This window comes from Panthera tigris, chromosome A1 (genome assembly GCF_018350195.1).
Source record: "Panthera tigris isolate Pti1 chromosome A1, P.tigris_Pti1_mat1.1, whole genome shotgun sequence".
Classification (NCBI taxonomy): Eukaryota; Metazoa; Chordata; class Mammalia; order Carnivora; family Felidae; genus Panthera; species Panthera tigris.
In genome coordinates, this window is record NC_056660.1 from 13,983,479 (window position 1) to 14,011,204 (window position 27,726).

General features: G+C 35.0%; 1 protein-coding gene across 8 annotated transcripts in view; it reads left to right on the forward strand.

Annotated features, from left to right (window-relative positions):
- The window catches only part of NBEA (neurobeachin), a 678,339-nt gene that overhangs the window by 298,668 nt on the left and 351,945 nt on the right, over positions 1–27,726 (forward strand). For all 8 annotated transcript variants that reach the window (XM_042998658.1, XM_042998776.1, XM_042998897.1 and 5 more), the window contains one exon: positions 25,014–25,075. In XM_042998658.1, the coding sequence (XP_042854592.1) occupies positions 25,014–25,075 (62 nt within the window). The remainder of the gene's footprint in view (positions 1–25,013; positions 25,076–27,726) is intronic.

Consider the following 27,726-nt stretch of genomic DNA (forward strand, 5'->3'; position numbering starts at 1 on the left):
GCCAAGTATACCAGCCATCTGTTTTTGTAAATAAAGTTTTATTGGAACCCAGATATGCCATTGTTTTATGCATATATAAACTACTTTTATGTTGACAGTGGCAGAGTTGATTGATTTAGCCAGAGACTGATATCCCACAAAACATTTACTGTCTGACTCTTGTAGAAAAAAAAATGACCCCTGAACTGGACCAATATCTATACCAATATGCCTTTCAGTATTCCTAACAACAACAACAAAAATACTAACGAAATAGTGTGTTATGATTGTTAAGATTGTTATCTTGACACTTCTAATGAAGTTATAGAGGCTCTTTGTGGATGAAGAAGGGCAAAAAGTCATGAATACAGTTGATTGATTCCCAGTTAATTAGTTTTGGACATGGTTTTGGAAATCTGTCAGGTCACATACATTATTTGTTTCTCAAAATTCAAACCATAATATTACCAATTATGCCTTATAATTTACTATGTCTCCCCTATAACCAAGTCCTTATCTAAATCTTTAGTTGGCTAAAAATAATGAATTAAGCATGACCTTATTGGGGTGCCTAGGCGGCTTGGTCGGTTAAGCATCCAACTTCAGCTCAGGTCATGATCTCGCAGTTCGTGAGTTCGGGACCCATGCTGGGCTCTGTGCTCACAGCTCAGAGCCTGGAGCCTGCTTCAGATTCTGTGTCTCCCTCTCTCTCTGCCCCTCCCCTCCCATGCTCTGTTTCTCTCTCTTCCAAATAAATAATCTTTAAATTTTTTTTAAGAAATGACCTTACTTTTTTCTATCTTTTTGAGTAAATGATAATAGTGTACATAAGAACTTTATGCCTAATTAAAAGCATTTAGTTCTTTGTTCAATTCTAATTAGGATCTTCGGGGGTAATATTTTTATTATAAAACTCTTAAGCAATTAAAATTATATTGTAAAGCCTTCAAAAATATAAGTTTCTATAGTTTTTATTCCTTTTGATAGCAGTGTCAATATAAATAATACCTTAAGGGTTTTTTGTTTTGTTTTGATTTTTGTTTTGTTTTGAGAGAGAGGGAGAGAGCATTACTGTGCACAAGTGAAGGAGGGGCAGAGAGAGAGAGAGAGAGAGAGAGAGAGAGAGAGAATCCCAAGGAGGCTCCACACTGTCAGCATAGAGCGCAACATGGGGCTCAATCTCATGAACCATGAGGTATTATGACCTGAGCCGAAATCCAGAGTTGGGCTCTTAACTGACTGAGCCAACCGGGTGCCCCTAGGGTTTTTTTATTCTTGAAATAAGACCTGACAAATTTTTTCCTAAGTTAAAAAAACTCACAGTTCAATTAACCATCTTAATATTATATCTTTTGCTTATTCTAGTTGTTGACATACTACTTTGAGTTTGAATTCTCTTATTTAAATTTTAAAAATATTCAAAATTGATACAGCAAATATATTTCATTCCTGGGGGGGGGGGGGGGATGCTGTCACAAGTGTTCTATCCAAGGTGTGAAATAGAGAAATCCAAACTGGATTCTGTAAGTCAAAGGCTCATTAAAAATTATAGATGTTAACATATTTTTTTAATGTTTATTTATTTATTTTGAGAGAGAGAGAGAGAGAGAGCGCGCATGAGTGGGGTAGGGGCAGAGAGAGAGGGAGACACAGTATCTGAAGCAGGTTCCAGTCTCCGAGCTGTCAACACAGAGCCTGATGCAGGGCTCGAACTCACAAACCATGAGACCATGACCTGAGCTGAAGTCAGAAGCTTATCCGAATGAGCCACCCAGGTTCCCCTGATTTTAACATATTTTTGACACTAACAGTCCTGAATATTCAGTTTTACTCTTGGTAATCCTTGCCAGTATCTTTTTATCTATTTAAATATTGTCTATATAATTAATTTCTGTACCACTGAGAGATGAGATGGTGCAGTAGTCATCTAATTTTTCTCAAAACTTCTATTAAAATTTACATTTTAAGAGTAGCAATGGACAGGACAACAGTGGTTATGTCTAGTGACTGAGATATTTTTAAGAACATTTTGTGGTTTGTTTCAATTTTTACACAAATTTGACTGAGTTTTTAATGCACAAGATGATGGCATAGCCTGAAGGAAATGGAAAGCAAATTTAAGTAATTCCTACTCTAGACAAAGATGAATCTAGCAACAACAATTAAAAAAAAAACATTTCGGGAGAAGTTACATATAGAGGATTAACTGTATTTGAAACTCATTCTTAAGGGATAAAAAATTGTAGCATTAACCTTGTGAATGGTAAGATGGATAATTACGTTTTGTCAGTTTTTCACAGAGATCTGATTCATAAAGGAAATTGAATAAAGGAAAAGTCTCCAATTGTTTTTGTATTTGAATGAATAATTTAAATTTTCCAACATCAGATTGTGAGGTACCAATCTAACACCAGTTATCTTATGCAGGAAGTCATCGTATACATGAGCTCGTATTCATAAGTTTTGTCTCTCACAAAATGGAATTATAAGCAACTTTTACAGATTTTCATATTTAAGATTTTTTCTAATGAATTTGCCTATGACGCAAATTTTCATTTTAATGAATTCAGCATTTCTCTTTGTTTTCTAGATGTATCTTAAATCTGAAAGTACTCTGGAACAAGAGTTTGCCAACTTTTTCTGTAGAGGTCTGGATTATGGACCAACAAACAATCTCTCTCATATATTCTTTGTGTTTTGTGTTACCTGTTTTCACAACCCTTTAACAGAAATGTAAAATCTGTTCTTAGCCTATTGGCCATACAAAAACAAGCTGCAGGCTGGATTTGACTGTACTTTGCCAACCCCATGCTAGAGTAAGAGATGATGGCATCATCAAAAGAAAAATTAAATTTAGATACTATTGGTAACAATAGTTTTTATTTTCATTTAATTGGCTGTGTTTATTATACTATATGATTCTGGAGCTTGAAAGTCTCATGGTTTCAGAGGTTCCTTTATGTACTAAGCACTCACAAGATTTTCCTTAATAAATAGTTATAAACCACTTTTTATTTATTTTATTCATCACATAGTATCTTGGATACCAGGATTTTATTTTTGAAAAATTCGTTTAAAATAAAGATAAGTTTCTTTTAGCTGAAAGCCAAGATTGTAGCATTGACAACCACAGTTCAGTGGAGTGTTACTTAAGATTATATTGACTGCAGATTGCATTTCTCTTCCTGTTTTTGATTATTACTTTTGATAAGTTTGGTTAGCTGATACTTAGGTATCATTGTCCATTCTTTGCATAATTCTATTTAAGCAACAGTGTATATCTTTAGTTCCTAGAGGTTTTTTTTTTAATAATTTTTTAAATGTTTGTTTATTTTTGAGACACAGAGACAGAGCATGAGTTGGGGAGGAGCAGAGAGAGGGAGACACAGAATGTGAAGCAGACTCCAACCAACCCGCAAACTGTGAGATCATGACCTGAGCCGAAGTAGGGTGCTCAACTGACTGAGCCACCCAGGTGCCTCCCTAGAGTTGTTATTGATGTTATAATAAGAAAATAGTCACTAGCACTTTAGGAAAATTTCACAAATGTATACCAGTAATGTTTTCTGTAACATTCCATGTTTTTGCAAATGATCCATTTTCATATGAGGGGGAAATACTTCACTTTTTGTGCTAGCTATCCCAAAATTTAGGAATTTATAATCAACCAGTTTGATTCAAGCAAAGTATTTTATGTGCAATTTAAAATTTTTTGTCTTCCTAAATTATTCTTTGGAGGTATTTGTTGGTATATGAGGAGTGGATCACTTTAATTTTTACAAATATGATAGTTAAGTGGCATTTTATCAAGGGATCTTATTATTTCAAATAGCTACTGAAAAATTTTAAATACCTGAGTTATTTGGGTTGTCAGAATGTCAAGAGATCACAGTATAACATAACGTTAAGAAATTATCCTTCAGAAATGACATCTTCCAAAGTGTTTTCACATGAATCAACAAGATGGAAAAGAGATTTGCATGATTGATCAGCTGTATCACTTGACTTAACATTGACAATCAGTGCCTTTACAATTGTGACAGCCAGAATGCCTTCATATAAAAATTATAATCTATTGTGAGGATCAGAATATCTTTTAGTATCTGTTCCATAGTATACAGTATATGTTTAAGGATTTTACTTTAAATGCAGAAGATCCTTCCTTAACTTCTCTGTGCTTTCAAAAAAGGAAAAGTCAAATTAAAACCTGTGAAATAACAAGGTGTCTTTAGTTAAGATTGAAGCTTTTTTAGAAATGTTGGTTAAATATAAAGTCATGCATAAAGTTTGTCTCCCTGTTGCCAAATAGGGAGAAAAGGGCAGTGGCATAATGGTTTGAAAGAAAAAGGTCTAAGATATTTAGTGTGATTTCCTCTTTTTTGTCATAATAGAATAACAGTTATTGAGTGGATTGCCCTCCAAATGTAACCACTAGAAAATTGGACAAAATCTATAAACCAACAGTTTTTTAGATCTTGGACAGGAGGTCAATGCGAACTGTAATCCCTGAGAAAAATGGAAATAATTTCATTGGATTCAATGATCTCCCTGACATTTTGCCTGGAGGCACATTCTAGAGTATTGTAAAAGAAGGGGAATCTGAAGTAAAAGCAATCTTGCTGATCTGAAGAGATGATGATTGAAGGACAGGAAGTTGTGCAGCAGAGTTTCCTAGAGGAGGTTAGCTCTGCAGTAAAATAGTTCCAGAAACTTGTGTATGGGCCCCTTGAATCTTTGCTGAATACCAAACGGCACATATATAGAAAGCAATTCCACAAAACCTGGCAAAATATGACCAAGGGGATTCGAAGTGAATAATTTCCTTAACTCACAGAAGAGAGAGCACTGATCTAGCTCCGCCCAGCCAGAGTGGTGAGTCCTCACAGGTTATTGGGGGCAGTGAGGAGAGACCTCAGAAGCGTTAGTAGTAGAGTTAAATTATTTTTACAGCACAAGATACTCTAGTGTAGATCCACCCCTAAAAAGCCCAAACTTAAGAGGGAGCCTCTATAGAATCAAATTGATCCGCCAGTAATTTGACTGTCGAAACAAAGCCTAACCCACATTAAAGGAACAGAGCAAACTATAACCACTGAACAATGCAATAATTGCAATTCCCAGCATCCGAATAAAATTACTAGACATAAAATGAAGCAGTGAAGTATAGCACAAAACCAGAAGGAATATCATTTGATAAAAATGACAGAGATGATGAGTTTAAAATACAAGAATTACCAGCTTTCATAAAGATGTATAGGTATTTAAAGGAAAACAAGAATACAGAGTGGAGAGAAATGAACAATATAAAACAATGGAGCCCTGAGAAATTAAAAAGCCAACTGAAAAATTCATTTAATGGATATACAGCTTATTGTACACTAAGACTATAACAGTGAATTGCAAGATATAGAATAGTATCTTCCCAAACTGAAGCAAAAACAAAAAACAAGTAAACAAACAAAAGAGACTAAATAAATAAAAAGGGAGCAGAGCCACAGGAGCCTATGAGATAAATCAATTAGTTAAATATAGTTGGAATTGGGGGTCTAAGAAGAAGGGTGTTTAAACTGTATATATTTTTGAAGAAATAAGAGTCAAATAATTTGAAAACTGTAAATCCTAAAATTCAAGGAATTTAGCTAATTCCAAGCAGAAGCAACACAAAGAAAAATATATGATGCAACATCATAATTAAAGTATTCAAAACTATCATTCAGAAGAAAATTTTAAAAAACAGTCATCAACACTAAGTAAACCAACAGCTGATTGAAAAGTCACTTGAACAGACACTTCACCAGTAGCAATATCAGGATGTCAAATAAGCACATAAAAAGATGGTCAATATCATTAGTAGGTAAATGCAAATTAAAACCACAGTGAGTCAGCACTACATACATATGAAGAGTGCTTAAAATAAAAAAACAATGGTAATACCAAGTGCTGAGGAGAATTTGTAGCAACTGTTGCTCTCATGGCTTTGAGAATACAAAATGGTGGTCACTGAGGAAAATGGTTTGGAAGGTCTCTTACTAAATTAAACATTTACTTACCATATGAGCCATTAATCCCATTTCTTGATATTTCCCTTAGGTAAATGAAAACCTATTTTCACACAAAAACCTGTACACAGATATAGCAGCTTTATTTAGACAAAAGCTGAAAAACTCAGATGTCCTTCCGTGGGTAAAAATCAACCACGGTGCATAAAGCAATGGAATACGACCGAGCAGAAAAAAAGGAGCAAACTATTGATAAACCTTACTACTTGGATGAGTCCCAGAGACATTATTGTGTAAGACAACTTCATCTCAAAGGGTTGTGTATTTTATGTTCCCATTGTTTTTTGGACAGCCTCAAAAAGACAAAACTGGAGTGATGGAAAACAGACCGGCAGTGGCCAGGGATGATGGGTAGGAGGAGAACGTAGCAGCAAAGGAATAGTGCAAGGGAATTCTTGGGGTGATGAAACCATTCTTTGTTCCTATTGTGGTGGCCATACATAAACTAATACATGTGTTAAATCTTATAGAAATTTACACACAGAGTGAAAAAAGCCAATTTTACTGTGTGGCGATTTACAATTTAACTTAAAAATTTAAAGAGTTCCCAGAGGAAAAACACATTTCTTACAAAAATAAAAATTATTAGCGACACTTAGTCAGAAATTATGCAAACCAGAAGAGATAGTGGAACATCATTAAAGTGCTGATAGAAAAGACTTCCAATCTGGAATTCCCTATCCAATGAAAATATTCTTCAAAACTGAAGAGGAAAGAAAGATTTTTTCAGACAACCCAAGATAAGATTCATTGCCAGCACATCTGTGCTGTGAGAATTGTCAAAAGAAATTTTTCAAGCAGAGTTAAAGATACCAGATGGAAACTTAGACACACACAAAGGAGAATGCAGGAAATATGTGGATAGATAAAAAAATTTCTTCTCATTTTTAATTGGTGCAGAAAAGGCATTTGTTAAAATTCAACACCCATTTATGCTAAAAATCTCTAGGAAAATTAGATCCCAAAGGGAACAAACTTAGCCTAAAATTGGTATCTATAAAAGAACAACTGATGTTATACGTAACACTCAGAAACCAAATGAGATTGAGAAGCAGTGAAAGATTTTGCCTTTCTCATTCATTTTAACCACTTTAATTTAACATTTTACTGAAATATGTAAATACTACAGTAAGGCAAGAAATTAAAACACATAGAGATTGGAGGAAGTAAAAGTATTTTTAATTGCAGGTGAAATGATTGTGTATATAAAAAATCCTACAGACCTCATACATTGCTGATTGAGAACATAGAATGGTTCAAGTTTGGAAAACAGTTTGGCAGTGTTCTGTAGTTAAACATGCAATTAAAATTTGACCCAGCAATTCCACTTACAGTTATTATTCAAGAGAGATGCAAACATATGTCAACATACATAAAATTTCATAGCAGCGTTCATAACATTAACCACAAACTGGAAACAACTATATTCATCAAAAAGTAATTAAACAAATGCTTGTTTGTCCATATGATAGATTACTACTGAAGACTAATAAAAAAGTATATATTGGGGCTCCTGGGTGGCCCAGTCAGTTAAGCATCCGACTTCAATTCAGGTCATGATCTCCTGGTTTGTGGGTTCGAACCCTGTGTCAGGCTTCTTGCTGGCAGCTCAGAGCCTGGAGCCTGCTTCAGATTCTGTGTCTCCTCCTCTTTCTGCCCCTCCCATGCTCATGCTCTGTCTCTGTCTCTCAATAATAAATAAGCGTTAAAAAAATTAAAAAAAAAAAAAAAAAAGAAAACATTAACTACTGATACTTATAGAAAAATCTGTGAATTTCAGAAATATTGTGCAAGAGCAGCCTGGCTCAAATGAGTTCATATTGAATGATTTCATTTTTATGACATACTGGAAAAGAACACTTCTTTTTTATACTGTAGAAGGCAGGAAAGTGGTTGCCTGAGGTTAAGGGTGTAGAGAGGACTGAGAATAGGCACAAAGGAATTTGAAGGGGAGTAGATTATACTGGTAACCACATGGACATATACATTTATCCTAACTCAAAGAAGTATACGTTCAGAATGGTTATATTGTATTTTATGTAAACGATCCTTCAGTAAAGTTGAATTAAACTTAGTTATTGACTATGGGGGATGCGTATTTATTCTTAATACATGGATGTGGTACTCTATAGACGTGAAGAGAAAGTCTGAAATCAGAGTCATTGATTTCATAAATCACCTTTGGTTACCTCGGAGACATTTCAGAAGACTTGTGGGAACAGATACGAGCATTGTAGAATGCGAGAGTGTTTGGTAAAGAAACTAAATGTAGACCAGTCATTGGAAAAGTCTGACGATGAGAAAAAAGAGTAAAGTTTAATAGAGGTTCATGTGACTACTGAGGATTTTATTCATGGTGGAGAAACCTGTGCCTGTAAGGAGATAGAAAGGAAAAAAAGTCCTTTTGGAGATGTAAAAATGAAGATGCTTGATAGGGATAAGAGACATTAATGCAAAAAGGAACATCAAGAGGAGCTCAGACCAAATAGAGAAGTGTGCTCTGGGAGGGAAGGGTCACCTCGAAACTTAAAGGGTAACTTATAGGATAGGAATAGACATGGGTTGAGGGAAACGTACCTGGAATTTCTTACATCTGATTGTTGAGTTAATTTACCTTTAAAGTTGTGCTAATATAGTTTTAGTTGATGCTGGGTTCAAAGGAATAGTTCCTTTGGAATTGGACCTAATATGAGGAGCGTCTTGTTTTAATTTCTTTTGTCCTTACAAATAGGTAGAAATTAAATTGTCCAAAAAATAACACTAATATTTACTAAATGTAGATGTTAACAAAGGTTTTTCATCATAGATAACTTCTCACATGAAAATAATACCCTCTAAAAGTAGGAATCATAGTCTTATAAATAAAACATCTCAAACTGCACAATGTAGTGTTTCAATGTGGAAATATTTTTTTAGCCAAAAAAGATATTGACACAAAAAAAGACACGATTTGTCAAGAATGATTTTTGTAAAGCCTTCAAACAAATATTAGTTTTTCATTCACTAAAATTGTTTCACTCCTTATATACTCATTGACTAGCTGAGCTAGAACTATATTCCAACACTCTAGTATAAAAGTAAGTATTGATGAGAAGTCAGGTAAGCTGTATTTACTAAAGAGGTTGCCTAAGAAATATAGTCAGAGGTAACGCATCATCTCCTACTCTCCCAGGAGAGAAATTCAGCGTAAGGTATACAGGAATGCATCTTCTTCACAGAGACAGGAAATATGACTAACAACATACAAATCCCTAGTAGACCAAGAGCAGTGATCTAAAAGTCATAGATGGCATAGCTGAACTGTTAAAGGAATAACCGAATACAAAGAATTTGCCATCAGTGGCAGACAGATTTATCCCTTAAGAAATGGATCATTGGAGCACCTGGGTGGCTCAGTCGGTTAAGTGTCTGACTCTTGGGTTTTGGCTCAGGTCATGATCTCACAGTTCATGGGTTTGAGCCCCACATCAGGCTCTGAGCTGATGGTGCGGAGCCTGTTTGGGATTCTCTCTCCTCTCTCTCTCTCTCAAAAATAAATAAACTTTAAAAAAAGAAATGGATTATCTACTTTGATAAAGTGATCGGAAAATATTTTTACTTTACAAAATAATAGAATATAGTACCTGTATCATATATTACATGATTAACTTAATTTAGAAAGGGAGAGAGTTTCTCTTCTGTTCTAGTAAAGTATTCAGATAATTTTTCATGCAAATTAGGACAATTGCAAAAGAGAAAGGGTCCATTTTTTTTTTTTTAATTTTTATTTTTTTTTTTAACGTTTATTTATTTTTGAGACAGAGAGAGACAGAGCATGAACGGGGGAGGGTCACAGAGAGAGGGAGACACAGAATCTGAAACAGGCTCCAGGCTCTGAGCTGTAGGCACAGAGCCCGACGCGGGGCTCGAACTCACGGACCGCAAGATCGTGACCTGAGCCGAAGTCAGACGCTCAACCAACCAAGCCACCCAGGCGCCCCAGGGTCCATTTTTAAAATTACACCCAGGCAACTGTTATGAGCTTTAAAAACCAGGATATATGGATGGTCAAAATACAGTTAATGCTATGAAGACAAGGTCTATATACTCAGTGAAACAAAAGACATTGAATAACAAGTCCTTTTTTGGAGGGTACCAATGGAATTTATATTGAGACAAAGTGTTTTTACAATGTGAAAAAATTGCCTGCGTATTGATTTAGATATAATATTTACATGTATAATAAACTACCTGAGATCTTCCAGAAAGTAGTCAGGAAATCAGTATAGGCTTTTATTATTTTACCCTCTGAGATATTATGCACTTTAGATAAATATGTAAACAATTGGGGAAGAAAAACTAAATTGGAAAATTTAAAAGAGGAAACATTGCTGAGCAGTTCTATCATAGTGGTTATATTTTCTACTATTTCAAAAATATTTTTATAGTTTTATTATGGACATAATGTCATTCTAAAATAAGAATAGTTTATAGTATTAATCCTTAGTTTATTTAGTACCCGATGGCTGCCTCTGTCCACATTGCTGTAGGAAAAATCCAGATTTTTTAATTGAATTCTGATTATTTTAGAGTATAAAATGTTACAAACTTGGGCAGCTGGGTGGCTCAGTTGGCTAAGCGTCTGACTATTGGTTTTGGCTCAGGTCATGATCTCATGGTTTTCTGAGTTTAAATCCCACACTGGGCTCTGTGCTTGCAGCACAGAGCCTGCTTGGGATTCTGTGTCTCCCTCTCTCTCTGTCCCTTCCCCATTCGTACTATCACTGTATCTCTCAAAATAAGTACATAAACTTAAAAAAAAGGTTACAAATTTTAATTTTATAGTACTAATTTACATATTTTGAAAGTTGAGAATATTGTATACTTTTCCCTTCTGTTTTAATAGATTCATGCGAAGCATGCACTCTCATCAAAGTGAAAGCACAGCATGTCTGGCCCCAGGTGGCCCCAGGTGGCCCCAGGTGGCAGGAGTGGACAAGGATGTTGGGAGATAACTATATGCGAAATTTCAGTTATGTTAAATTCCTACATAAGAACAACTGACTATTATTGTAAATAATGGTTCAGCAGCATCTGATAATAGTGGTAAAAGGGCAGGGACAATGTATTTGCCACATATAAATATCCTCGTGTGCCAGTTGGTAGAGTGATTGATCCAAAACAGAAGCCAATTTATGGATTTTTTAATGTAATCCTTTAATTTCAGTTAATTATAGAAGCAACACGTATTAAGCTTTACATGCACTTCAGTGATTCTTTGTATATATATTTAGCAGATAAATTAGAACTGTCCCTTGGTGTTTATATGTTTGCATACTACAGCTCCAGAATTTAATGAAATCAATGTATTTCTAGTCATTGAAGAATATGAGGGATTCTGAAGTCTTTCCGGAATTGAATTCTTGTTTAATGATCATGAAACACTTCCATTTACCTGTACTTGCCTGGCCAACTCCTTTAGATCCTGTGCCATAGACTTCATCTAAGAAGACTACCTGATACTCTAGAATAAGTTAGGTTCCTTTGTTATAACCTTGGGTAACACAGTATACTTTTTCTTCAGAGCATGTATCAAAATTATAGTAAGTCACCTACCTGTGTGTAAAACTTGGTAATGTTTGTATCACCTACCAGACCAGACTCCACAAGGTCTCCAGGACCTGCCAGAGTACCCCCAAAAATACTTGTGGATAGATAAGTGGATGATAGAAAAAATGAGATTGTGTTCTATCATCAAATAGATTTCAGTAATTGGTCTTAATAATAGGAGAGAGGGGTATAATTTCACTTAATACAAGCAAAAAGCAAAAATTTCTGGACTACCTTATTACAACATTGTCTGAGGATTTTATGAGTGATGGTGATAGTAACCAATTTTTAATATTGCACATGAAATAATATATTTCAGTATCACACTTGAAGTTTTACTTGTATTGTAAAAAGCTGATATTTATCTTGATATTGCTGTATTCCCAACTATATTCCTAAAACAAAAGTTAGTAAAATAATAGTACAATACACACAAAAAATACACCATGGATGACATTTGGTCAGGTTTAAACCTGATGGAGAAACCAGGGCCAGAAAAGCACATATTTGTTCATGACTACTGTTGAAATTTGTGGAAAGGCAATGGCATTGACTTTGCCAAATACACCTATTCTACAGTAACAAACAAACAAACAAACAAACAAACAGCTAGGTCCTAGTCATCCTTGGAAGAATTCCGAACAGGGAGGGACTAAATTAAAATATGACTAAGAAACAATCTATTGAATTCCCGAAGGCCGAAAGAACAAAAAGATTTTATTGAAAAAAAAAAAAGCAGTGCTTAAATTAAGGTCCAATGTGAACAAGGAAATTTTTAAAACAGCACAATTGAAAGACGTTTCAACTCAGATAAAGAATATTAAAGTAGAAAGAAACCCTGGTTTCCCTTTCTCTACATGCCTATTTTATCCTTATGAATTTGGCATGTACTTAACGAATACAGTGCAATATAACTGGCCATTTTGTGGCCAAAACTAATCCCTTCAAAAACAATTCCCAACCTTTACTGGGCCCATCATAAAACTGAAACACTTAACGGGGCGCCTGGGTGGCGCAGTCGGTTAAGCGTCCGACTTCAGCCAGGTCACGATCTCGCGGTCCGTGAGTTCGAGCCCCGCGTCAGGCTCTGGGCTGATGGCTCGGAGCCTGGAGCCTGTTTCCGATTCTGTGTCTCCCTCTCTCTCTGCCCGTCCCCCGGTCATGCTCTGTCTCTCTCTGTCCCAAAATAAATAAAAAACGTTGGAAAAAAAAAATTAAAAAAAAAAAAACAAAAAAAACTGAAACACTTAAGGGCTACAAGTTAAAGCCCGGTGAACTCACAGGAACAGGTTCTGTAAATGATTTTAATCTTTATACTGTCACCAAACACTGCCTGTCAGTTTTCCCACTTTTCATTCTTGTTTTCAAGTATGGAATGAAATAGAAAATCTAATGCCTAAATAACTGACCAAGAATCCACACTTTTTCGTATCATTTCCTTTTCCACTGTCATACATCTACTTCCCCTTGTTCTCAGGTTAGCCCAGTAGGGCATGAAGGACTTAGAACCACGGATAGTCAAGCCAGAAAGATTAATGCCCTTTATTGCAGGAGTCAAGCAACTTTTTTTGATAAGAGGCCAAAAATAAGTACTTTAGGATTTTCAGCCATTCAGCCCCTGTCATAATTTCTCAGTTTTGTCATTGTATTGAGGAATGTTGCCACAGATAATATGTCAAGGAATGAACTTGGCTATGTTCCAATAAAACTTTATTTGTGAACAGTGAATTGTGATTATACAAACTTACGTGTCACAAAATATTTTTATTTCTCTTTTTTCCCCAACCATTTCATAATGTAAGAGCCATTCTTAGCTTGCGGCCATATAAAAACAGGAGAGAGTCCCAACTCTAGTGACATTCAGACTGCAGACTGTGACCCATTAATAGTATGGTGTAATCAGTAAAGCACATCTTGATGGTATTTTTGTAATGGCATGTCATGACATAGCATAACATTGATGAGAGCATAGAACACAGGGAGTGGAAGTGTGGTTTTGTGAAACATTTGTTTCAGTTATATATACTGGATCATGAAGTAAAATGTACTACTTTAGATTGTAAGTTTTAAAAGTTTCAAAATAATTCAAATATGGTGTACCAGCAAAGAATTTTAGTATCAAGAAAGGCAAGTGTCTTAGCTGAAGTTTACCTAGCTATTTAGATTGTCCACTAAAACCAGATCTTCACATTTTTAGTCCAGGGCTGCTTTGACTTAATTAAAAGCTTGATTCGGATTAAAGGATTCTGTAATGCTGATAAAATGGGTTTAATCCCAATGTTAAAATATTTAGAAGTATAAGAACTAACTGGTTTGTTACTAGCATTCGGATAATTAGTAGCATCCACGTACATGGTGTTTGAAACACCAGTACAATCAAAGGGAACACAAAAAGCACACTTTTTCCTAGTCCATAACCTCCACAGTCCAGATTTGTTGTGCCAGGTCTCTAGTTTCTTGTACTGAGGTCAGGCTCAGGGCACATCAGCCTTGACCCTCATCCTCCAGTCTGTACTTCTCAGATATCAAAACACAGTTTTCCACATTACAGACGCCCCTTAATTAACTGAAGTTACTGCAATTTAGGTAGGCTCTGGATCACAAGAAAAACAAGCCCTTTCCACAGTAACTCTTTCCCCGGGAACCTCTTCATTTTACCAAGTGAGCATCTTGGGTTTCCTGTAACTTTTTCCCAGACTTCACCTCATACCACCCTAGTATTCTTCCAACTAAATGGACTGCATTTCACTATGCCCGAATTTATAAATTTACTGTTTATAAATTTATAAATTTACTGTTTCTGGTCCCATTATCGCCAAGGACAGTAAGATAGTGATTTTATCTTTAATGTTTCTACTATACAGTAATAGAAACCAAGATGGTGTAAGTTATGCCATGCATGGTGAGATTTTGATCAACTTCATGTTATTCTTTTGTTTCAGCTATTCATAAGCCATGTGAACATTTCCTAGAAGATTAAGCTTACCCCTTTGTGTCTCCTTCGAAGCTATTTTCCTGTGTAACTTCTTTGTCTTCACTGCTTTCTTTTGTATATACACTGCCCCTCCATGTAGTATCAGTGCTTTTAATCTATTTTTGCTTGGTATCCAGCTAACAAAATTTACTGGCTTGTATATAAAATAAAGTCTAATGTGTGTAATAGAATCCACGAAAGCTACAATTTAGACTTGTGATCAGTTTTAACTGCTAGGGGATGATTTTCTCCTTTTTCTCCATCATATGGAACTATGACCTATAATGCATTATCTACGTGCTTTCACCTGTGCCTAAAATGTTCTTCTTTCCATACTCAATAGGGTTGTTCTAATTACACTAAATCCAGCCAAAGACAGTTTTCTGTGAGGATATTATTTTCAGTTTGAAACTAATTCCTTAAAAAGTTTAGGCAGGTAATTTTAAAAAGCTTTACTTTGGGACGTTTAAGCCAGAAAATATTCTTGTATTAAATGTGTTTTCTATTTACATACTTGTTTTGGTATAGAGAGACATCTCAGGGGTGGATACACTGATGAGACTCGAGGAAGTTACTCATATCAGATTCTGTTTCACAAATTGAATAATACTGTTTGTGACTGCTGATCTTGGAGTGATCTCTAGTTATTTTTTCTAAGAAATTAATAACTGCATGTTACTTCAAATTAAATATTTCCTGTTGTTATTTCCACCATATTTTTGTAATCACAATAGGAATATCTTAACATTATGTATCTTGCTTACCAAGTCAACATCCTATAACGGTTCTGAGATAACTCTTAGTCTCTTCACATTAAATAGATTTATCAGCATGCAACTTCTGTTAGAATGTAGGCTTCTGAAATACATGAAACATATCTGTTTCGTATTTCTGCTTGGCATATAGTAAGTGTGGAATACTGAATCATTGAAAGTCTTTAACTCTTGGAAATTACTAGCTCTTTACTTTTTCACAGACATTTTGTGGTTATTTATTTGATTCCATTTTGTTGATTTCCTTGTTTATACTGTTTCAAAAGATAATTGATATTTGTAATAGTTCTATTGTAAGAAAGATTGGAAGAAATAAAAGCAACATTTGCATTTAGTTTATAAGTAGGTCAAATATTTATACTTGAAGTGTTATTTTTTAATTGCTAAGCAATCCTCATGCTGATTTCTTACTGCATCATTATTGGATTGTATTCTGGTATATGACTATATAATTTGACTCTAAGACATCACTCTGAGTTATGGATATGTGAGTTTGATTGATGTAGACAAAATAATCTTGTTAATTCAATGAGCTATACTTTTTTTTGTTTATATAGTGCATGGTATATATTCCCAATAAATTATTGCTTGCATGGAATCACATGCTTATAAATAATTTCTGTAACTTTTGAGAGTATCTTCAATGTTGTAAAAAATTTAAGGAACTTTCAGGGTGCCTGGGTGGCTCAGTCTGACTTTGGCTCGGGTCATGATCTCACGGTTTGTGAGTTCGAGCCCCACATCAGGCTCTGCTCTGACAGGGAAGAGCCTTCTTGGAATTTTCTCTCTTCCTCTCCTTCTGCCCCTCCCCCATTCTCATTCTCTCTCTCTCTCTCTCTCTCTCTCTCTCTCTCTCAGAATAAATAAACTTGAAAAAAAAATAAGGAACTTCCAAGTTCTTCCAGGTCCCAAGAACTTCTTTTATTACTAAGAATGAATAGAACTGGATTAATTATTTATCTCTATTTAATATTATCCCCTAAATGCAGAATTCAGTAAAGAAAATGAGCTTGGGTCAAAATGGAAAATTTGTTGCTTTGAGCACAGATCAGGAATTTTTTGAAGGTCTTATTTATTTCCTCAAAGTACTTAAGCAATTTAAGCCTATAATTATTGGATAAAGTTTATGCACTTTTGAAAATAAGTTTGGTTCATCTGACTGATGCAGCCAATGTGGGACTCGAACTCATGAACCATGAGATCATGACCTGAGCTGAAAGCAAGAGTCTGATGTTTAACTGATTGAGCCACCTGGGAGCCCCCAATTTCTCACTTTTAGAAAGCTGTCACATTTGGGGGCACCTGAGTGGCTCAGTTGGTTAAGCATCTGACTCTTGCTTTTTGCTTAGGTCATGATCTCACGGTCCCTGGATTTGAGCCCCATATAGGCTCTGTGCTGACAGCATGGAGGCTGCTTGGGATTTCTCTCTCTCTCTCTCTCTCTCTCTCTCTCTCTCTCTCTCCCTCTCCCTCTCCCTCTCCCTCCCTCCCTCCCTCTCTCTCTCTCTCTCTCTCTCTCTCTCTCTCTCCCCCTTCCCTGTTCTCTCTCTCTCTTTCAAATTAAATAAACATTTAAAAATAAATAACTAAATGGGCACCTGGATGGCTTAGTTGGTTAAGTGTCTGACCTCGGTTCAGGTCATGATCTTACTGCTCATGAGTTTGAGCCCCACATCAGGTTGTGGGCTGACAGCTCAGAACCTGGAGCCTGCTTCAGATTCTGTATCTCTCTCTCTGTACCCTCCCCAACTCATACTCTGTCTCTCTCTCTCTGTCAACAATAAATAAACATTTAAAAAATCTATTAAAAAAATGAAACATTATGGGGCACCTGGGTGGCTCAATCAGTTGAGCATCCGACTTCAGCCCAGATCATGAACTTGCAGTTCGTGAGTTCGAGTCCCGAGTCGGGCTCTGTGCTGACAGCTCAGAGCCTGGAGCTTCCTTCATATTCTGTGTCTCCCTTTCCCTCTCTGCCCCTCCACCGCTTGCACTCTGTCTCTCCAAAATAAAAAATAAAGATAAAAAATTAATAAAAAATAAATTACTAAATACAAAGCTGTCCCATTTTTAAAATTTTACTAAATGCCTAAAATGCTTTATTCAAAACCTTAGACCAGATGTGTCTTGTACTGCAGATACCTTGGGATATAAGAAAGGTAAGGGGCACCTGGGTGGCTCAGTTGGTCAAGTGTCCAACTCTTGATTTTTAGCTCAGGTCATGACATCACGGTCTGTGGGTTCGAACCCCACTTCTGGCTCCTTGCTGACAGTGTGAAGCTTGCTTGAGACTCTCTCTTCCTCTCTCTGTCTCTCGGCCCCTCCCCTGATCTCTCTCTCTTTCTCTCAAAATAAATAAATAAACTTAATATTTTTTTTTTTTAAAGAAAGGTAATAGGTACCTATATGTATTATTTCATAGCATCTTCAGGAGAGTATGGGGTAGCTCGTTAATCAAACACATTAATGTGTCTGCAGTAATACATAAGGATGTTCACACTAAGTGGAATAAAGATTGTGAATAGCATCAACACTATTTAGGTGAAATTATGCTGATAATTAAGTTTGCAACAATCTTACAAGAAAGCTGCTTTTCAAAGCTGCTTGGATTTTAAATTATAAAGCATCATAGATATATAATCGAAAATAATTTTCCCCGCAGTTTAAAAATCTATAGATGTATGCATGCGCATCTGTATGTGTTCTCTCTCTTCTTTACACACAGACATACACACATGCACATGTACACACACACCTTGTGATGAGTAAATAGATTTTTTGGAAGACAGCCAAGCCCACTTGTTTTACGTGTTATGTGGCTGTTTTTGCCCTGCATTGGCAGAGTTGAGTAGTTGTAACAAAAATTTATGGCTGCCACCAAAGCCTAAAATATGTTACCTGTGCCTTTATAGAAAAAGTTTGCTGACCCCTGATATATAGAGAATTCAGTTTTGTTCCTATTCTAAAGACATTAAGACTGCCATAAGTTGCTGGCATCTTAGTTTTTAGTGAACTGAAGTAAGTTAGTGAATGAATGAACTCTCACTGTCTCTACAGTATTTCGAGGTATTTTTTTTTCAGTTGAAATGTATAATATAAAAATAAACTGTAATAGTTTAATTACACTTAAAAAGCTTTTACTTAGAAAATGAACCTAATGTTATTTTAGTTTCTGGAAGGTAATATTATAATTGTTTCCATTTGTAATGCAGTTTTAAATTAAAATCTTTGAAATAACATGAAATCTTAAAACATGAAAGCAGTAATATTACATATACACATTAATATTAGTTGTAGTTAATATTCAAGCCATCATCATTATTGCAAAGGATGTTTAATATTAAGTTTTTTATTTAGTTTTGGTGTTTTGGTTTTAAATGAGAAAGTCACACAAATTACCTACTTTGCTAATTTTTTTAAGTTTTGGCCTTAATAAGTTCAGATGACTTACATGGTAAAACTGGAAGTAAGTTTTTACATACAGGGGCATATCACGGTGATGAAATAGAAAAACAAATTTCATATTGCAGATAAGAAAGTAAAAGATTGGTAAACCAAAAAAGGAAATTGTTATTATACTGATAGAGATGTGTAAACATTGCAGAGGTCATAAATGATAGACACAGATATACATATGGTGTATATAGTGTATAGTGTATTTTAGAATGCTTTAGAAAGCATTTGGTTTGGAAGCCAAAAAAGGAAATTGCTATTATGCTGATAGAGATGTGTAAGCATTGCAGAGGACATAAACGATAGACACAGATATACATATGGTATATACAGTGTATACTGTATTTTAGAATGCTTTATAATACACTGTGAAAACTGCATGGAACAGAGACTTTCAAAGAAATTAGCAGCTGTGGACCATTGAAACTAAAACGAGTGAAGCATAGCGAGCCTATTCAATTCCTTTCAAGGTCTGTAGTTTTTATTCAACATTTGTTACTAAAATGAAACTATTTCAACCATTTCAGTGTCACTCAATCTCTACTAATTTCGGAATTTAAGAAAGTTAAAATCATTAGAAAGTTATTTAAAAACTAAATAGTCCTGGGAAGACTTGATTTTTAAAATACAAATTATCAGAATAGTCATGTCTGTTAGATGGAAAATTAATTTGGATATTTTATTATGGGGAGAAATAGAAAACTAGATTTTAAAACTGCTAGTAGGAACTCTTCTAAAAATTACATAATTATGTTTTCTTTAACACCACGCTCTCTGCCTGACTTCTTTATATCTGGTTTGTCAGAGTTAGAACATCTATACTTAAAAAACATACACTCCTAAAACTCAACATTAATTTTTTGCCTATATTTCTAATTTTGTCCAGGATGAAACTCGGCACTTTCTTTCCACATATCTGCTGCTTCATTTGTTATCTGTAGCTCAGGGAAAGTCTTCACCACTCACACTTTCATTGCTCCTGTACCTTGCTGTTTAACCTCCTATCCTATTGTCTGAAATACCGTCTCGTCTCATTCCAAAATGACTTTCACATCTGCCTCTATTTGCTTTGTCACTGCCTTCAGCTCAGGCTCACATTGTCTTGACTGGACTCTACAGTTGTGGATTTCTGCCTCTACCACTTACAGAAAGGGATCTTCCCAAAATAGATGGTATTCTGTCTTCCCTCTGCTTCGAATCCTTCAGGGGCTCCCTGTTGACAGTAGGAATACATACCATATATGGTCCTGCTTCCTCAATCTCTGTCTCTCTCTGTCTCTCTCTCTCTCTCTCTCTCTCTCTCTCTCTCTCTCTCAATCTGTCATCATTTCCACTTGCTGCCTTCCATCCTTTGCACAAGGCAACATAATACTCCAACCCCATTTTACTATCTATTTCTTGTTTCTTTCTACCTCTAATATTTCTGTCGCCTCAGATGACTTTCCCTTCTTTCCTTTTTTTGCCTAGATAAGCATGACATCTTCCAAATGACATAGTGCATACCCTGTAAATTCTCAGCACAGTTGCTCACTACCTTTCTGTGCTTCTAACACTTTGTACTTTCTGTCTACCTCCTAGGATTCGATTCATGATTATTTGTATATAAAATCTGTGCCGCTTTCCTTACCTCTTTTTATACTTAGTACTTGACATGGCATTTGACACATTAGACATTAAGCTCAATAAATGCTTTTTGAATGAATTGGGCTCTTGTCCCTTCCAAAATACTCTTATTTTTTTCTCCAAATCTTGTTTTTTTCCTCTATCATCTATAGCAGTTACTCAGTGAATGATGGTTTCCAGATTTATTCATTAATTGGTATTTATTGGGAGCATACTCAGAGCACTGCCTTAGTCATAGATGCCTGTAGGTCTCCTCTCTTGGTAGAGGACCCTTGCTGAAGGAACACTGATACCGCTTAAAAGATGAGTCGTCCCACCTATGAGTGTGATTCCTTGCTGGGAGTGTGGTTCCTTGCTTATCACTGTAAGGCTTCACACCCCTTACCTCCCACTGTGAGGAACATCCTGCCAGAGAGAGAATTTCTCCATACTATTCTGAAGCTAAGGGTTCTTTTAATTTGATCTAATTCTACAGATACATGAAATCAGACTCACAGATTGACGCAGAAGAGTCTGACAGCTCTGTATTAAAACAGCATCACTGTATCTTTCAGTATTCTTTGAGTTAAAGAAAGATAGCTTTCTCCCAAAGGTCAAACTTTTAACTTTCCATTCATCTTACATTTTAATGGGGTTTGGTGGGGTTTTTTGCTTTCTTTTGTTTTGTTATGTTTTGTTGTTTATGGTAGGGAAGTGGAGTTCTGAAAATAAAGCTGACTTCTAACCCCTAATAAGTGGGAACCCAAAAGAACTGCCAGTGTTTTGGATGGTGGTCTACTCAGATCTTTTCATTCTTTACTTCCTGCATCTGGGCCACCTCAAATTTGTCCATCCAATTAATCTTCTCAAGTGCTTCTATGTTAGCCACTCAGCTGACTTTATCTTTCAACAGTATAGTTCACAATATATTCAAAAGCTATTACTAGACAGTTTTCTTCACTGTTGAGTATCTCTTTACATACATATTTATTTTCTTCACTCCAGGTGTTACTTTTATACTGGTAACTTGTATGGTATACAGTATTGGATTAGTAATTCTAGTCAGAATATTCTGGTGAATGTATATTTGCTGGCGAAAATAGTCTAGTAACTGGCCAATACTTCTAACTAGATTTTTGTTGGAGAGGTGCATGTGTACAGCTCTTTGGGGACTACCTCCCTGAGAGGGTGGGAAAAGTGATCAGAGAATCGGAATACATACCTTAGCCTTAGTAACATTTCCCCAATTTTGTATCTTGCTCTACATTCTTTCTCTTTCAAAAACATTTGTAATTTTACTGCTTTAAATCTTTACTTATGTTTGGAGGCACCTGGGTGGCTCAGTCAGTTAAGCATCTGACTTCAGCTCAGGTCATGATCTCACTGTGAGTTCGAGCCCCACGTCGGGCTCTGTGCTGACGGCTCGGAGCCTGGAGCCTGCTTCGGATTCTGTGTCTCACTCTCTCTCTGCCCCTCCCCTGCTCACGCTTTGTCTCTCTCTGTCTCAAAAATAAATAAAACATTAAAAAAATAAATAAATCTTTATTTATGTTTGAATTTTACCCTAGGCCTCAGTCCCACTTTCAAATGCCTCCTATACTCTACTCATCCTTCCCCTAAGCAATAAAGGTCTTTCAGATTTATTTTTGTTCCCTTTCCCCTCTGTGCTTTTGCTAAATAGAATGCTTTTTCCCCCCACGTCTGACTAACATATGCTGCCTTCTCCAAGAAAGCTGTCAAAATCATCCCAGTTGGAATCAACCATTATAACCTTTCTCATAGCCACATATTGCCATCCTAGTCATGTTTAATTATTCACATAACTCTGCAGAAGACATTAAATGAGCTTTCAAGTTAGGTGACTTGAATTCAGGTTTCAGCTCCACTACTTACTAAGGGAAACTCCTTGGGCCAGTCACTGAATCTTCATATTTTATCTATCATATGAGGTAATAATAACTAAATCAAAGAGTTGTTAAGAGAATCAGATGAGATAGCAAATATATAAAAAATGATTTGTAAATGACAAAGCTCCTGGTAAATGTTAGATAATCTTAGATGTGAATTAAAAACGTGGAGCATATGTGAAGGTATAGATAATGTCTTAATTCCTCAATGCTAACACTGTACTGTGCTCCTATGAGTAGATACCAAATGAGTCGATTTGATTATGAATTTCTTGCCAGGTACAGAAAGGATGAAATCAACCTGTTTGAAATATACACTTATAAAATATCTGCCTTATGCTTATACAGCCTGAGTTCTTTATAGCATCACTAGATAAAATATGGCTTTCTTGAGCTTATGATTAAAGTTATAAAAAACCATGTTTATTCCTACATCTTAAACTTTCAGGTATGGATACTTCTTAATTTAGAAAGTGTGCAAGGATAGAGTGTCATCAGACATTGCTTGTATTTTTAGTATCTGTAATGCAAACATTGGGGTTAGCCTATTTGTTATAGTAATACTAGAAATAGTTCCAACCAAAGTGATTGTATAGAATTGGAAGGCTGATAAGTTTTCCAGAATTGACTCTGCTTGTGTTCTCATTGTCAAAGTTGGATGTTTTCTTCCTTTAAAAGAGAATCCATTAGTTCCTTCTGTTCAAAACCAATTAGACAAAACACATTAATAAAGTTGTGAGGCTTTATGGAGTTGAAATCCCAATGGCCGTCCTGATTGCAAATTGCAGTGTGGCTATGCTGTTGATTTGTTATGTCCTTTGAACAAGGCATTGATGGGACCTTTTTTTATTTTTCCTTATGTCAGAATTTGTAAAAATTGTGAACATTCTTGTAACATAGAAGTCTTTTAGAAGTTCCTTTAAAGAATGAGTCTGAGAAATTAATGCAATTGCATATTTTTCCTAATTTTTACTTTAAGTTGTTATGTATTTAAAAAAATTATATGCAAAATAAATATATGGTGAATAATTCTTTTTATAGTTATCTTTTATATAGCCTGCAGTCTAAAATCTAAACTGATATGGAGTACATATCATAATTATGATTGTTTTGCTATGCATAGTCCTTTGGCCTTTCACTTAGTTTTGTCGGAGTTTCAAATAGTTGAGTAGCCAACAGGTGATAAATGTCCCATTAATCTTTTGGACTCTCTAGCTCCTGAGCATGAGAATTGCTGATCAATTACAGCAATTGTCTCTTAAATGAGCTTTTCACATCTGCCTCTTATTTCATTAGTTAACTGTCTGCCCAAAGATCTGATAAGATGGAATACTAGTGCCTTTTTACAGCTTTTTCTGTCATGTGTACAATAAGGATAGTCTTGTTAGCAGAGTGGGCACAAAAGGGTATTTATCCACTACCTACAATAAATATACATGCTACAGCCTAGAAGGCATTTGAGACTGTTTATTGAAATCACCTTAAGAAGAAAAAGCTGGCTCCACCTCAACTTTCCATTTAGCAACAACTAATGTAAGACCATGGCATTTCCTACTACATACAATGCTTTTACAGATTACTTTTGTGCTCATGTGAAAAGAAAAAACAAACCTATTAATTTTTTTTAAAAAGCAAAAACATTTTAAAACCCTTTTTTTTAAATTAAGAAGCATCATGATTACATACTCTCAACCCAAGATGGTTATTAATTCTTAGTTATATCTTCCTCTATTGCTGGCACTTTTAAAAAACTGCCAATCATGATCTGCTATCTAATTATATGTTATTCAGCAGTCATCCTTTTGATTGGGAAAAGTCTTGATGAATAATTAGTGTTTAAATTGTTTGTGGGAAGAATATTTTCCTGCCTGTAGAATGAGTATAGTAATAGTATGTAACAGAGTAAAAAATGAGAATTAAAGGGCTCCTGGGTGGCTTGGTCAGTTAAGCGTCCAACTCTTGATTTTGGCTCGTGTCCTATCTTAGGTTCCTAGGATCAAGCCCCACAGCAGGCTCCATGCTGAAGGCAAAGAGCCTGTTTGGGATTCTCTCTCTGCCACTCCCCTGACTCATGCTCACATGTGCTCGCTCTCTTTCTCTCAATAAGTAAACTTAAAAAACTAAAACAAAAAAAAATTAAAAAAAGAAATGAGAATTAAATGAGACTATGTATATAAGGCACTTAACACAGTGCCCAGCACATAGTAAGTGATCAATGAATAGTAGCCATTACTATGTACAAATTATATAACATTTCATTCTTTTCTCTACTGATGACTGTTCAGAGACTTTGGAAACACAACAGTGGAAGATTTTATAAACATAGCTTAATGTGATACTTGTGTGTGAAGTTCATTTTTTAAAATATTTTAAAAACATTTAACAACTGACAACCGAGGGAGTGTTACTATTTGTAAATTATTTTAATTTTGTGTTTTTAGAAGAAAATTTAGGCAGATATTCACCGATTATTGTTCTTTGTTCTAGAGACAGTCACATAGCAAATGTCTTTGGAATAAAAGTAGCTCTAACAAGCTCACCAGTTTCAATAACTACCCTGTACCTTGTTTAAATATGAGAAATGCCTTGACCAAATAAATAACCCAAGCATGAAGAAGTCAATTTTTTTAGTATTTTTTTTATAACTTCTTGAATATCTGACCTTTCTTCGTTGCAGGCCTTGTTTGTATGAAGTCCAGCACATCTGTGGTTGAACTCGTTATGCTGCTTTGTTCTCAGGTAGGAAATCTAATTCACTGGATTGTATTAAACTCCATGAGGATTTTTAGTCATAGAATGCATATGCATATATTTGTATTTGTTTGTATATATTTAAAACTTCCATCTCTTATAGATGACGAAAATAATTTATATTAAGATATTTTTATGTAGATGATCGTACTGTGTGAATATTGACATAGTCTCCCTCTCCCTTCTTCCACACACTTTAGCTATCTTATTCTTTCCCACCATCCCTATCCTTCTATTGTCTCCTATCTGGAAATATATATATATATGTGTGTGTGTGTGTGTGTGTGTGTGTGTGTGTGTGTGTGTAATTTGTTATAGATCTTTTGATACACTTCTTTACATGTCTCCATTTAAAAATGGTATACTAGAATTTATAGTTTTGACATTTATTGTTAAATGATTTCTTCTATTAGATTAGAGATAATGAAAGCAAAGCCTTTTCATACAATAGCGGAGTATAAAATATAGCTTATTAGTGAATGGCCTTTGATACAATACCTTGTGGCTTTCCTTTTTTAAGGTAATTTGTATATTTCAGGATACATTCCAAAAATCTACTTGTGCTATTTATCTTTAATAATAAGATTCAAAAAATACAATTTATAGTTTTAGGGTTTTCTTTCTTCTTAGCATTTATAAGAAATTAAAATACATGTATTACATTTTTCTAATAACTAAAATTAGGGACCCAGTGGTCTGTCTTATCAGCTCATTCAAGTCTCCGAGTGATCCTGATTTTCATATAAGTATTAAATACTTTGTATTATGAGAACAAGAAAAACAGCTTATGTGTGTTTGTAATAAGTAGTTATTACATTTATCCCTAGTTTCCTCAATAGAAAGAAAAATACATCTAAACTCTTTCTAGTTACCGACCTTGAGGTCCGTCTGAAGCTGCAGCTAACTCCCAAATAAACAACAATATGGCTTCAATATTTAAAGGATCACCTTTAAAATATTAGCAAAAACAAAACAACCAAGACTTACCTATTGATTTCCAGTCTTTAGGTTTATTTTCTTGAAGAATATATTCATAGGGAAACCATTAGGTCCATTTCTCCCTTTTCAGCCAGGAAGAATATGAAGAATAAAGAAAACAGCATCCCTGGCAGGAGTTCATTTGCAGGGCATTTGAAAATTGTTACCTATTGCCAGAGTCCTGAGTTCAAGAGACATTTGGAGAGATCCGGACCTTTTAGGTTCTTGATGATGCACATGTATTAAAAAAAAAAAGAAGAAAAAAAAAAAGCTTTTGTGGGAAAAAAAAGTACCTTAAAATTCCTTCTTCTTTAGCTCTGGGTTTTACTGCAGTTCAGAGAAATAAAGAAGAATGTAGCATTAGGGTCTAGTGTCTTTGATGGCCTCATCATCTAATCATAGGTTTAACATTACTCATTTGCTGGCTCCAGGAATTCCTGCCATTAAGGGCCCTAGAGATGAAACTTTGCCTCAGATATTGATTGAAAGGAAGAGTGAGAAATTTAAGCACTCTGTGCAGTGCACTTTCTTTCAGTGTTTCAGCAAAGCAATATTATAAACATGTCTCTCAGTTTGATTTTTAAGTTGAATTTTTTAAATAATTCAGAGTGTATTTAAATATTTCAAGTGGTTAATTGATTAAATATACTTCATTTAAGTGACTACAAAATGTATGTTTGTAAAAAATAGTTCCCATCATTCTGTTATTTGTTAAACTGAAATGCTGCTTTCCATAAAATATTTTTAAAGAAATAATGAGTGATAATCTTACTTTAATACAGTTGAGGTGGGATGAGTTTATTATAATACTGTGAAATTAGCTTATGAAACCATCTTTATAGATCGTTAATTTTTCCATGGATGTGTAAAATCTTGGTTTTAAGGACACTCACAAAAATAGACATGCCTTTAAAATTTCTTTTAATCTGTGATTTTTCTCTACTACTCAAATTCAAGATGATCTATGTCCTGTTTTCATCCATTAGCAGGACAACCATAGCAGTAGCAGACTTCTGATAAAGGAAAATAATTACAGTTAATGATGCTCTGGAGCTTGCTGGGCCTAGCACTCTCCAAAGCTGGGTTCTCTTCTACAGGCCTTAATGCGTCTCTTGGACAATGGAGCTGATCCCTGTAGAATTAGCAAAGTTTGTAGGGCTGTCTTTGTGCCAGGGCAGTCCTGAGGAATCTTTAAAGCTACAGAGTTCTGAGTTGTCTTTTTGTTTTATCTTACAGTCAGCTTTTTATAAATATTTATGGCTCTATGTTGTTATGATTTATTATAAGTTTGATGGTAGTTATGTTATTAAAATTCCAACGCAAATGGAATTTTTCTGTTTATTTATTTGCTTAAAATGTGTTTTTCTTTTTCCAAATTTAGATAAACTATTGAAGGATAAAATTTTGTTTGGAGAGACTAGGTAGCCAAGGATTGAAAAAGGAAAAGAAAAGGCAATCTTTCTCTCAATATTTGTTTTTCTTTCATTTGTGACAACACATTAGTTACTTTAATTTTTATGCTTTTCATTTCGGAAATTTCATGTTAACAACTATTACTAAAGATATCAGTTTTTCTTTTCTTCTTATCTGAACTCCTGAATAAACTTACTATTGCCACTGGTTTGTGTGCAAAATATGGTCTAAATTTACATGAGATCATA